Source organism: Callospermophilus lateralis, chromosome X (genome assembly GCF_048772815.1).
Source record: "Callospermophilus lateralis isolate mCalLat2 chromosome X, mCalLat2.hap1, whole genome shotgun sequence".
NCBI lineage: Eukaryota > Metazoa > Chordata > Mammalia > Rodentia > Sciuridae > Callospermophilus > Callospermophilus lateralis.
In genome coordinates, this window is record NC_135325.1 from 5,881,904 (window position 1) to 5,894,519 (window position 12,616).

Below are 12,616 nucleotides of genomic sequence, written 5' to 3' on the forward strand. Positions count from 1 at the left end.
TATACAGTGTATTTCAGAATACAAATAATGAGAATGCTTTCCAGCTGAGCCGATCATAACTGAGGCCATATGAGAAAGGAAAATCATGATAGTCATTGTCATTCATGAATATAGTTACAAAAATTCCAAATAAAATATTGGCCAACTAAATGTAGGTGATGTTAAAAACCTGAACAATTTGAGATTATCCCAGGTCTTGCAGGAATGCTTTACTATTAGAAAATCCATAATGCAATTCACCACATTAACAAATTATAAGAAAAAAAATACCATATTCACAATGGGCGGAGTTGCATCATTGCTTAAAATTTAACATGAAATCACCATGAAAAAAATTTCAAAATAAGAATAAATAGGGGGCTGGGGATGTGGCTCAAGCTGTAGCGCACTCGCCTGGCATGCGTGCGGCCCGGGTTCGATCCTCAGCACCACATACAAAGATGTTGTGTCTGCCGAAAACTAAAAAATAAAGAATAAAATTCTCAAAAAAAAAAGAATAAATAGGAATTTTCATAATATTTTAAAGGATAACCACCATAAACCTATATAGCAAACACTATAATTTATGGTGAACTAGTGAATGTTTCTCTTTGCAATCGAGAGAAGATGACCATGCCCATTATCACCATTTAAATTTAGCTTAATAGTATATCTTCTAGGTATATATGTAAGATCAGAAAAATAGTGGTAAATGTATCAACACGAGGAAACAAAGCAGTTGTTATTATTTGTGATATAATATTTGACCACCCCTGTTGAGGGCCACAGCCAAGTCGGGATGACACATGGCATTTTTGCCAGAAGTAGTGGTTGAGAGGTGACGCCAGCGAGCCATTAAGATGATGACTTTTGAGTCCTTGCAGAGTTCCCATTGAGTTCCCGTTGAGCTCTTGCGGTGTTTCCTGAAGAGTTCGCGTTGGTTGGAAAAGTTCCAGTGGAGGGAGTTCCAGTTGGTGTGTGGTGTGTTCCTGGAGGAGCTGCATGGGTGGCGTTCGGGAGATTTCCTGGGGAGTGTGCTGGTGGAGTTTGGAAATAAAGTTTGTTCCTGCTTGAGTGGCTCGTGATTTGTGCCCAGCCAGATTGCGGCACACCACCAATCCTCTTAGAACTCAAAGAGGAAAATAACCAATATCAACTCTTTAAAGATTCAGAATGACCAGTGATCACATGCTTGTGATACTATTTTGTTGCTTGAAACCTAGTAGTAAGAAACTGAGGCAGGGTTCTATTTTAAATGGTCTGAAATTGATTTTTACCTTATCTTTCCTTTATAGTTGGGGCAACTTCTAATGAACCTAATAAATAGTGATGTAGGTGTTAAGATTTTATCCAAAAGTTCATTCAGAAATAGATCTATACATCTTTTTTTTTAAAAAAGAAAAACATGGCATCTGTCCTGTTAAAAATTAATAGTAAAAAAGGAGCATAATCTGATCTGAATTTGGAATAGATCCTGTTTCTAGTAACTCTCAAGGTAGTGTGCAGGGACAGTTGCATGACTTGCCTTGTTTGTTTCCTATCTCTCAGGAATCACCATCTTTGTTGCCTGATTTTCTGGTGTTTTGAAATATCTTTTTGTATATGTTTTGTTCTAGTATCTTGAAAACTGTTGTTTTGTATGGTTCTCTGTTTTTTGTTATTTCAAATGGGTGAGTAAATATGTTTTATTTCCATCTTGGCTGGAAGCAGAAGTCAATTTAACAAAATGACTTATCATTTCATGTGTAGCCCTCTTCTGTTAATAAAAGGTTGTTTTAACACACGTATTCCGATGCAATTCTGTGGCCATTCTTTTAGAAGCATGTGTATTTTGCTTGTTTACTTGTTTTGTTTTTAAAGTAACTGGTAATTTAAAAGCCCAATCCATGCTAACCTTTAGAGTACAGGCCCTGAGATGGATAATTCCTGAAGGCTTTCAGCATTCTTTTGTACTGTATACTTTGTTACTATTGGCTGTTCAACCTCTAGTGTTTTGATCCACTGATGTGTTTTATAAATTTTAATGAAAGACAGATTGAGAGAAGTTGTAGGGTCCCACATGGCTGTATCGTATCCATGCACTGGCTCAAAATGAGCAGCTCTGTAATATTACTCTGTGTTATGTTTGTGGAAAGCGCAAAACTCCATCTTCTAACTTGTCTGATTCAGCTAGGTCAAATCAATAGTGATTTTCAGAATTTTCATGTTATTGGTATGTTGGTATTATTTATTGTTTAAGGCACAGAAGATTGTCCAAATATTAGTACACGTATTATAAATATTTGAATAAACTACATATAGTTATAAATACATGGGTTTTTCTAAGGTGTTTGTAAACAATGTAGTTTTTACTTGCCATTATGTGATCCTAAACTTATTTCTTGTGTGTGATTATGGACTTTATTCATAATTCTCTAGTAGGTGTTTACTTTCATTGTTAAGTTATAATTCAGATGTTCTTGGCTTAACTCAGATATTCTCTGTATCTCATAAAATTAAAAACATGCAAGTTTCTTTTAAAACATCCTTCAAAAGTTGCCAGATTATTTTAGAAACAGATTTAGTTATCCCTGATAATAATGATCAGGGAGAGAAAAGAAATTGAGATCTTTCAAATAAATAAATCAATCACTTCAGTCCATCACTTTTGGCCTTTCCCACTGCAGGCAGATCCAATCACAGGATCACATACAGGGTGGCAGAGTTGCTTTTTTGGGGGTTCTGGCTCCCTTCCTTTTGACAGCCCCTACATTGAGTTAAACATCAGTAATGGCCGAGATCTAGGGAGAAATATGACAGAAGCCTGTGTTATTTGAAACTAAATAATTAACATCAGAATGATGAAGGATTATTCACCTTTCCCATGCAGAGTTCCCAGCTTTTGATCAAAAGATATATATTTTTTTCTTATCATTTTATGCTGTCTTAGTCATAAAATGAACCCAAGTATTTACCTAACAGCCTTTGCAAATACTTGTGTTTTGGGTAAGAAGGAAATGAAAAAGGGATTAGAAATAACATGTAGTCTTTTTTAAAAAAGAATTCAGAGGGATTTTAAAAACATGTTAAATACAAATGCCATTGCTATTCCTAGTTCAATACAAGAGGTTTTTGTTTGTCTTCTTTTTATGGGGTGGTCTTTAACAATATGTGCTTTTCTTTTCAGCTACTAAATCGGGATTATTGCCTCCGCCACCTGCACTTCCACCAAGGCCTTGTCCATCACAGGTAGGAGACAGATTTAATTTCTGTAAAGCATTTTATAGTTCACAAATTGTCCTCCCAGTGTGTGTCTTTGCAAGCATTGATCGCCACAGAACTGGTCTGTCAGATTCCCAGGAAATATCTGGATGAAGAGAGCAGAGTGGATTAATTTCTTTTCATTCTAGCCAGCCCAGCCTCATGTGGAAAAGGAAAAATTTCCTCAGTAAGCCACCAAGCAAATGTGTACTTGTTCATTCTTGGCTATTGAGAGTTGTGTGTGGTTTTCATAGAGAGGAATAGAAGGGGTGTCTCTCCAATGGAGGTGGAGGATGTGGTTGCTTTTTATAGTATGTTCAGTCTGGGTGGTTATATTTTCATTAGCATTTTAAGAGTTATGTTTATTCCACATAAACTAAAAATAAATGGTCATCAACACCAGGCTAGTGCTGTGGTTTTGGCCCGTGCAGTGCTTTCTTTAGTATGGTATTTACCTTTAGAACAATAAGCTGAAATGGTAGGCGTGGGAGAATGTGTCAACAAAATCTCTTTCACCTGTAAATTAATTCTGCCTTATTTCCATGTGCCACTATGGCTTATTCATCAACACTTTCCGTGGAGTTGAAAGTGAGAAGCAAGAAGCAAATCTATGGAGTGTGGTAGACAGTGCTATAGATCTTTCCTTTTGCTAATTGCTGCTGAAGAGACTTTCTATCTTTAATGACCCTTTCCAACTTTTGGCAGAAAATGTTAGGAAATTTCTCTGCAGACAGTTTCTACTTTGTGCTCTGGGGGGTGGCTCAAAGCATACCTTTTCATGTAGTGCTTCTCAGGACTTGAGTCACTGAAACCACTTTTAACATTTGTTTACTGTTTCTTCAGACAATAAGATGGTCTTGAGCATCCACTGAACCACAAGATGCAAATACCATGATATTGACTTCCTACTTCAGTTTGAAGGGTAATAAAAAGCCCAGTTCTTCTTGACTTGCATATAAACAAGCAAGAACACCTTTTTCAGAATGCAGAACTGGCTTTAAGAGGTACTGATCAGTTAATAAGTAGTTATCAAGTCTGGCCTTTCTCTAATGCCAAATCATAGTTCCACCCTAAGGCTTTCCTTGGCCAAAATTTCTCCTCACTCAAAATTATTAGCTATGTTAATTGAGCATCTACAATAGACTAGGCATTGTATTAACTACTTTCAAAGCATAATTTAATCTTTATAAAATCTTATGAAGTAGGTACTAATATCATCCTTTTTTTTTAACAAATTAGGAAATGGGAGCACATAGGAGTTAAGCAGATCACCAAGGTGGGGTAACTAGTAAATAGTAGAGCTGGTTCCAAACTGAAGTCTTTAGGCCCTTCCTCTCTCTGTCACTGGAGTCTAAGTGTCTACATCTACAGCAACATAGCGGATCCATTATACTCATAACTGAGGCTTTCACCAATCCTCCATGGAGGACCTAGATGAGTTGAGGCTGTTGCTTTGTACCAACAGCAAACTTGGATTGGATCACAACAAAATTAACTGACATTCTGGGAGTGCTCATTTACCAGCTGCAGTTTCAAACCTAGACTTGAGGACCCCCTGAATGAATGTGTGGAAGACCTGTCTGAAAACACTTTTGTAATGAACCTCCCTGTTACACAAATGACAACAGTGGCTTGAACTGTGCTACTTTATTGCAAGTCCTCATGTGAGCTGCTTGAAGTGGGCTTCCTGTCTGCTTTTTGGGCATGGTGATTGAGGATCTGACAGGGAGACTGGGAATTCTCCAGTTCCTGTTAATGGATAAGTTGCTTCTTTGTCTACCAGATTGCCCAGCACAGTGTAAACACTGAGCTCAGCACTCAACCCAGGTCTCCAGCTCAGGTGCCTAACTGTGGAGAACAGGACTGTAAGCAATGGAGGCAGAAAAATCTCTAGGCCATTTCCTTTCTGCCATTGCCCCCTTTCATCCACTGTAAGTGGGATACATATTCAGTATACAAAGTCCTGGGTAATAAGCACATGGTTATATTTAGTCTTCTTGCCATGTCAAATTCCTAATATTGACCCTAGGAGAATCTCAGTCACCACCTGTATGGAATACCATAGTCTTTCCCAAATTTCTTGTGATGAAACAGTCTCTGGAAGATATTAGTAGAGTTCTGTGGTAAGAAAAATTTGCAGGCTGCTCCCTCTATATTCCCTTTGGGAGATTCCTAGTCTATGTGAACCCACTAAAGGTTTTGAAGTCCTATGGCAAAAACAAACATCAACAAAACCAACAAAAAACCCGTTCAATTTTGTTAAAGCAATTTTGTAGCTTGTGAGGCCATTCATCATTATATTTACAAAATACCTACCACTATCCTGAGGGCTTAGGGGCTAGGAAACATTACTAGAACACCAGGCTTAAGGTGTTGCTAAGAGCATTTCCACATTGTTCTCATCTGTCACCTCATTTCTGTATTATGTGATTAAAGTTAAGTTTTATATGTTATACCAACAGTCTTCTCTAGAAGATTTAAAAATTAAAGTTCACTGCACATTAGCTTGAGATTTCAAATTGTCCAGGTTTTCAGTTTGTTCCCTTTCTTTGTTTTTCAAATCCTTCTTGCTTACTCTCTCATGAGGTCATTTTGCTGTCTCAGAGCAAATTTTATTATAGAGAACTTAAACACTCCGAATTCTTCCTTTGCTTTGTAAAATATTTTGAATATTTGCTATATTCAGACCATCAACCTAACTTGGAAATATATCTATATCTACAGAGACATTTTCATGGGGGCTTAGACTGTAGTACCATAACCTGGAGACCTGGGGAGAAACCAGGAAGCCTGGTAAAACTAAAATCATACATTTATTAGTAGCTGTGGAAGAGGTTAAACTAAAGTTTCTGTATTATTTGTAGGATTTAGATATTTCCTATTACATAACTTGATAAATGGGTGAGACTAGTTTGTAATAATGAAAAAAATGTTCTGTTTCCTGCAGAGGAACACTATTTTAAAAGCTATGTGACGAATCAGTTGTGATATACTTCCAGGTTCCGAGTATGTTACATACTCATTTGAGTTTGTACATTTGCATATATATATTTACATGTAACAGAAACATATCTACTTTTATCAAGTGAGAGAGATGAGGTATAGGTTTTCAGCATAAAATGCAGTTTAGGTGGATTCTACTTATACCAAGCACCACTGTGATATGAACATCTGGATTAAGTTATACAAATGGGGCCCCAGAGTTAGGAAAAGGAATAAATTCAAAGAAACAGATCTTTTATTTTTCATACTATTAGGTAAGAGCAAGAAGGACCAAGTGAATAAAGAATCAAGCGTTCTTTTGTTCCACATTTTCCTTTGGAAAGACTGGAAACCAGAGCATGGTTTTTGGCTCAGTTCAGAAGTATTTTTTTTTAGACCAATTCATAGCATAAAAAAACAGAAAGCAATTAGAGCAGACTGTTTCATATGGAGCAGCGTTAAAGTGAGTGTTAGTTGAACTTATTAGCTTGCTGTTTCTGCATAAAGTAAAATGCCATCTACAGAGTTTGTGCTTGTCCTGTAGGTCAGTTCTCTGCTAAGGGACTATTTAGTACTTCCATAGCTAAATCCCTTTAATAGCATTGATCTCATGCCAAATTTCTTATGGCAATTGTGATATAACCATGGCTTCAGTGTAATTATGTTTAATAAAGAAAAGATTTGGGGGATACAAAGTATTAACTTTTAAGTTTTACATTGGCACCACATCTGATGAATTAGGGCTTCCTCTAGACTAATGTGCTTAGAATTTTCCTATTTATGCCACTAGTTTCTTATCTTAACATAGCAAGTGCTCCCCACTAGCAATGTTATGAGTACTAAGATAACAGGCACGGTGGAAGAAACATCTTATTAATACTGTTACACTTAGATCAAGAAGGCTCATGGGATGGGTGGGGTGATCACTGAAATGACTTTTAAAGAAACAAGAGCCTCTTTATTTTTAGATAGCTGAGGGATACAGAGACTTCTTGTAGGGGAAGAAAATCAAATGCATAGAAACAGATATGCATGAGGTCCTGGTATGTTTGAGGAACTAACAGAGATTTGGAATGCCAGATTTGAGGGAAGATTGAGTGTTCTGAAGGTGGCAGTGAAGAGCAGGCCACTTCCTCATCTCCAGTCCCAGTAGTGCCAGAACTGTGGGAAAGAAATAGTCCCCCAATAAGAAAGTTCTCTATGGGAAGCGGCTGCTGAAGAGACAGTAGAAGTTTTGTTAGCCTGGCTGTTTTTACCCTTGGCTACATAGTAGCATCATCTGGGGGAGCTTTAAACCTGCTGAGGCCCAGAAATTCTGGAATGAGGTGGTAAGTCCCAGTCATTGGGTGTTTAAAATTTTTTCATGTGATTCTAAAGTGCAGCCAGAATTGAGAAGTACTCAATTAGAGCAAGAGGAAAGAATGTTCAGAGAAAAGATCTAGAGGGGATTTTGTTGATGTCATTCCATAAGTTCTAGTGGAAGAGGAGAGGGAAGTAGGAGTTCAGCTTAGGGGATGTACCTAAACCCTGTGGGGACAAGAACCCAGATCACGAGAAATGGCCTGTAAACCACAGGCTTCTTGTGATGACTGATGTGAATATGGTGAGAAAGTGTAATAATAGCAAGGTCTTGCTGGAAGGACTAGTCACTGTGTGCCACTGGTCATGTGTGTACTGTCATGAAAGATGAGCCAGGAACACAAATGGCCTTGAAAGGAAACTAGAGCCACCATGGTTCACTCAGCTAATTTCACATCTAACTTTTCTATCTGGCTAGAATCAGAGCTGAAGGTCATGCTGAACCCAGTAGGAATATGTTGGGCATGCTGCTCTTTTTCAAAGCCAAACTTCTTAGACACAACTTTGTATTACATGCTAACTTTGTTATATTTGGAAGGAATGATCATATCTTACTTAAACTCAAATGGCAGTTGTTAGGCTCTGAACTTCTAAAATACTTGCAAGATGTGGTAGTACACATTTGTAATCCCAGCCACTTAGGAGGCTGAGGCAGGAGATGGAAAGTTCAAAGCCAGCCTCACCAAGTCAGCAAGACCCTGTCTCAAAATAAAAATAGAAAGGATAGATGTATCTCACTAATAAAGGACTCTGGCTTCAATTCCCAGTAACACCCCCCCCCAAAGATCTTATTTTAAATATAGATGAAAAAAATCATAAAACACAATTAAGGGAAAAAACTGCTTAGACTAGTTTTTACTGCTCATTCCTGCTAAGTACAACTGAAACCCTAGAGATGATATAACAGAAAGAGAGCTACTTTCTACTGTCATATACTTGGAGGTATACTGTTAAGTAATTGGCAGAAGTTTAGCTGTTTTGGCAGGGAAATGATACAGTTTTTCTTGTAAGAATATCCTCTTATAATTAAGGATTAGGAAAAAATGCCTTCTGATATGATAAGAATAAAAAAGTCATTTGAAGCTTTATCAGAAATGATCTTTGGAAGCTACTTTTAGAAACCATGTTCTCAGAAATTGGGATAAAACATGTATAATAGTATATAATAACATAGTTATGATGACTCTAGCAATTGTGAGATTCAAATAAATAGCTCACAGAAATAGGTCATCTCGTACTTATTTTTCATCCATGTTCTCTGGATAGTGACTCTATTGCCCTCCTTTTTCATTGGTAATTTTGTAGACTGACAAAATTACAAGTGTTGCCCACTTGTAATCCCAGCAACTCAGGAGGCTGAGGCAGGAGGATCACAGTTTGAGGCCAGTCTCAGCAACTCAATAAAACATAATAAAACATAAAAGGGGCTGGAGATGTAGTTCAGTGGTAAAGCACCTCTGGGTTTAATTCCCAATATAAAAAAACAACAGGAAGGTAATTTTGCTTTGTATAGACTTCCAGACTGAAAGTTAATTTCCCTCAGCATTTTGAATGTATTAACCTCCTCCTCTTCTGACATTTATTGCTGCTGTTGCTGCTGCTGCAGAGTGTACTGTCAATCTATTTTTGGTTCCTTTGGAGCGACTCTGTCTTTTCTCTATAGGGGCTTTTAATACTTTTTCTTATGTTCTGTTTATGTCACTGTGATGTGTCTAGGCATAGATTTAAGTTTATTTATTCCAGGTGACACTTGGTATACATTTCCCATCTGGAAAATCATGTTTAATTTTAGAGCACTCTTAGTCATGTCTCTGTGGGTTTGATTTCTCTACTAATTTCTTCTTGAACTGCAGTTGGCTATATATTTCTGTGTGTCAGCACATCTTTTACTTATAATAATGATTCTCTCATTTTTTAATGTTCTGATCATTCTGTGCTAGCCCTAGACCAAATCTTCGTCTTCTAAGTGATTTTCTGTATAACTGTGTATAGCGAAAATTTTTCTATCTTGTTTTAAAATCTCTATCGTTATTCTTTGATTCTAGGTTTTATAATCAATTATTTTTATGTCAGTCCTTTTTTATGTTTCCCTATTTTTGTTTCATGTTTCATTCCCTATATTTAACATTGAGAATTCTAAATGTACTTAATATATTTAATGTTATTTCAACTTGCTCTATTTTCATGTTTATTGGGAGTGAATTTTTTTTGTCTTAGATTTTGTCTTCCATGCCTTTGAAAGTTGCAGGCTTGTGATCATTGAGTTGGGTTTAAATTTCATTCTCATTTCTCTGAGCTTTTTCTTATCTGGCAGTTCAGCAGCTATCTCTACCAGCTATACTCCAGAGCCCTTTACCCCTATACCCCATGTCCTTTAGTCTAGAGCCATTTTTTTGTACTTGAGGTACAATACTTCAATCTGGTGTGGGATGTCAGAGTTCTCAATGATAGCATCAGATGCTAGCTTAGCCCAGGACCAGGCTGTGATATTAAACAGATGCTCCTTGATTTAGGATGATGTTATGTCCCAGTAGACCCACTGGAGACTGAAAACATCGTAAATTGAAAATTACTTTAATATACTTAACCTGCTGAACATCAGAGCTTAGCCTCACCTACCTTATACATGTTCAGAGTACTTACATCAGCCTATAGTTGGGCAAAATCATGTAACACAGAGCTTCTTTTATAATAAAGTGTTGAATATCTCATGTAGTTTATTGAATTCTCAAAGTGAAAAAAGAATGGTTGTATAGCTATGTCTTCATACCCTTATAGGGTTGAAGTACCATAAGTTGAACCCTTGTAAGTCAGGGACGGCCTTTATATACTTTCTGTCCTTTTCCTAAGTAGACATCTCTGAACACCATCACAGGCTTCATTCTGGCTTTTCAGATTTACAGGTAGTGAAGCACCACCTTAGCCTTTGGCTTCAGGGAATGAGCTTGGTACTAGTCTCCTGCCTCACATGGAGATCCCTGTTATTTTGCTGCATGTGAGCTCTCAGCCACCTCTGCATGCTTCAGGACTCCCAGCCTGGCCTACTGTGTTTTGTCCCCTGATGAACCTTTGTCTGGCTTCTGAGTATCAAAAACTTAAATTTTGATGCTTATGTCATTGCATGTTATTTTTTATTAGTGTGTTATAGTTACACAATATTATGGTTTGTTTTGACATAATTATACAAGCATGGAATATAATTTGCTGCAATTCAGTCCCCAGTACTTCTCTTTTCTCTCCCCCTGTTCCCTTTCCTCTTTTCTACTGGTTGCTCTTCTATTTATTTATAGTTTTTTTTAAATAGTGCATTATAGATATATGTAAAAGTAAAATTTCACTGTGTAATATTCATAAGGAAGAGGAAGTTGAGGTCAGAGAGTGAAAATGAACTGTTTGGATTCTTATAGCTAGTAAGTTACCCAGCCTGCTCTTGTAGAAGAGGCGAGCTGGAAAAGGTTTCTGGAGAAGTGCTAGAAATTGAATGATATAGAGAAGGAGGGTAAGAGATAGAAATCAGCCACTTCCTGTCACAAAAATTAGCTATAGACCTGCTAAGCAAAAGTTAATGAGAATTTCTACTCTCTGTGCTTACCAGTCATTTTCAAAATGTGAAATCTTTCTAAATCCATCTAAAATACTTTTTTTTTGTGGTAGTGGGGATTGAACTCAGGTGCACTTTACCACTGAGCTATATCCCCAGCCCTTTTTATTTTTTATTTCAGGGTCTTGCTAAATGGCTCAGTCTAACCTCCAATTTGCTATCCTCCTGACTCAGCTTCCTGAGTCACTGAGATTACAGTTGTGCACTGCGCCAGCTAAAATGCTTATTTTAAAAGTATACAAGCTAGTGAGGTTCTGTGATTTTTATTTCACTTATGAAGCACTTTTTTAGAGTGCTATGTGCCCGATGCTCTTCTAAATGCTTTACAAATACTAACTCATTTAGTCTTCATAACAGTCATGCGTGATAAATTCTGTTGCTCTCATCATTTTGCAGATAAGTAAAATAAGACAGAGAGAGAGCTTCAGGAACTTTCCCAATGCCACACACAGCAAGGAAAGGCTGTGATTCTAACCCTGCTGTCTAGCCCAAGGTCTAGCTTTTAGTATGATACTATTCTATGAATTCATGTCTCAGAATTATTCTCCCAACAACCAGGCTGACATATTATCTTTATCAGGGATACATTTTCTTTTATGAAACCTCTTAATGAGTTAGCTTTGCTCTACTACTAATGACTTGTTTTCTTAGATTTCTTACTCTTTATTATATTATGCTCATGATTTTTGTCGTGTATAAAGCTCATTTTGCTGACATCTCCTCTGGACAGTGCCCTCAGTTTGCCTAAACAGTTCATCAGGTGTTAAGGGAATGTACTTACTGTAAGCCCGTACTTTGCTAAGAACTATGAGAGCGTGAAGATTGTGATGTGATCCTTATCCTGTAACTCCTTCATCTTCCTCACCCTCTGAAGGCAGTCCTGCTTAACACCATCCATTCTGTAGTCTCTCGTGGCACTTACATATAACATTTTCCATGTGTCTTGTTTAAACCCATTTCCTTATGTTTTATTGATGAACATTGTAGGCTGTAGCTGGCCACTGTGTTTCTCATAAGTAACAAGACAACTCAGCTTCTCCCAAGAGGGTTAGTTGTGCTTGGTTTCTCTTTTTTTAAAATTTATTTACTTTTTTAATTAGTAGTGCTGGATATTGAACCCAGGGCCTTATGCATGCTAGGCAAGCACTGTACCACTGACCCATGTCCCCAGCCTTTTGTATTTTATATTTTGAGACAGGGTCTCAGTAAGTTGCTTAGGGCCTTGCTAAGTTTCTGAGGCTGGCTTTGAACTTGTGATCCTTCTGCCTCAGCCTCCCAAGCTTCTGGGATTATAGGCGTGCACCACTGCACCTGGCTAGTTGTGCTTGATTTCTAGATAACTGAACAATGAATTCCTAATTTCTCTTGCCAGTCTCTCACCCCTACCACACAATAACAGAGTACACAAGTCACTTTTGAGGGTAAGGGGAGGAGTATATAAGTAGGGAAGTATAG

The 12,616-nt window shown here is 37.4% G+C and overlaps 1 protein-coding gene across 9 annotated transcripts in view; it reads left to right on the forward strand.

Moving 5' to 3' along the window:
* Positions 1–12,616, forward strand: part of Reps2 (RALBP1 associated Eps domain containing 2) — a 207,129-nt gene that overhangs the window by 161,011 nt on the left and 33,502 nt on the right. For all 9 annotated transcript variants that reach the window (XM_077107104.1, XM_077107107.1, XM_077107110.1 and 6 more), the window contains one exon: positions 3,146–3,207. In XM_077107104.1, the coding sequence (XP_076963219.1) occupies positions 3,146–3,207 (62 nt within the window). The remainder of the gene's footprint in view (positions 1–3,145; positions 3,208–12,616) is intronic.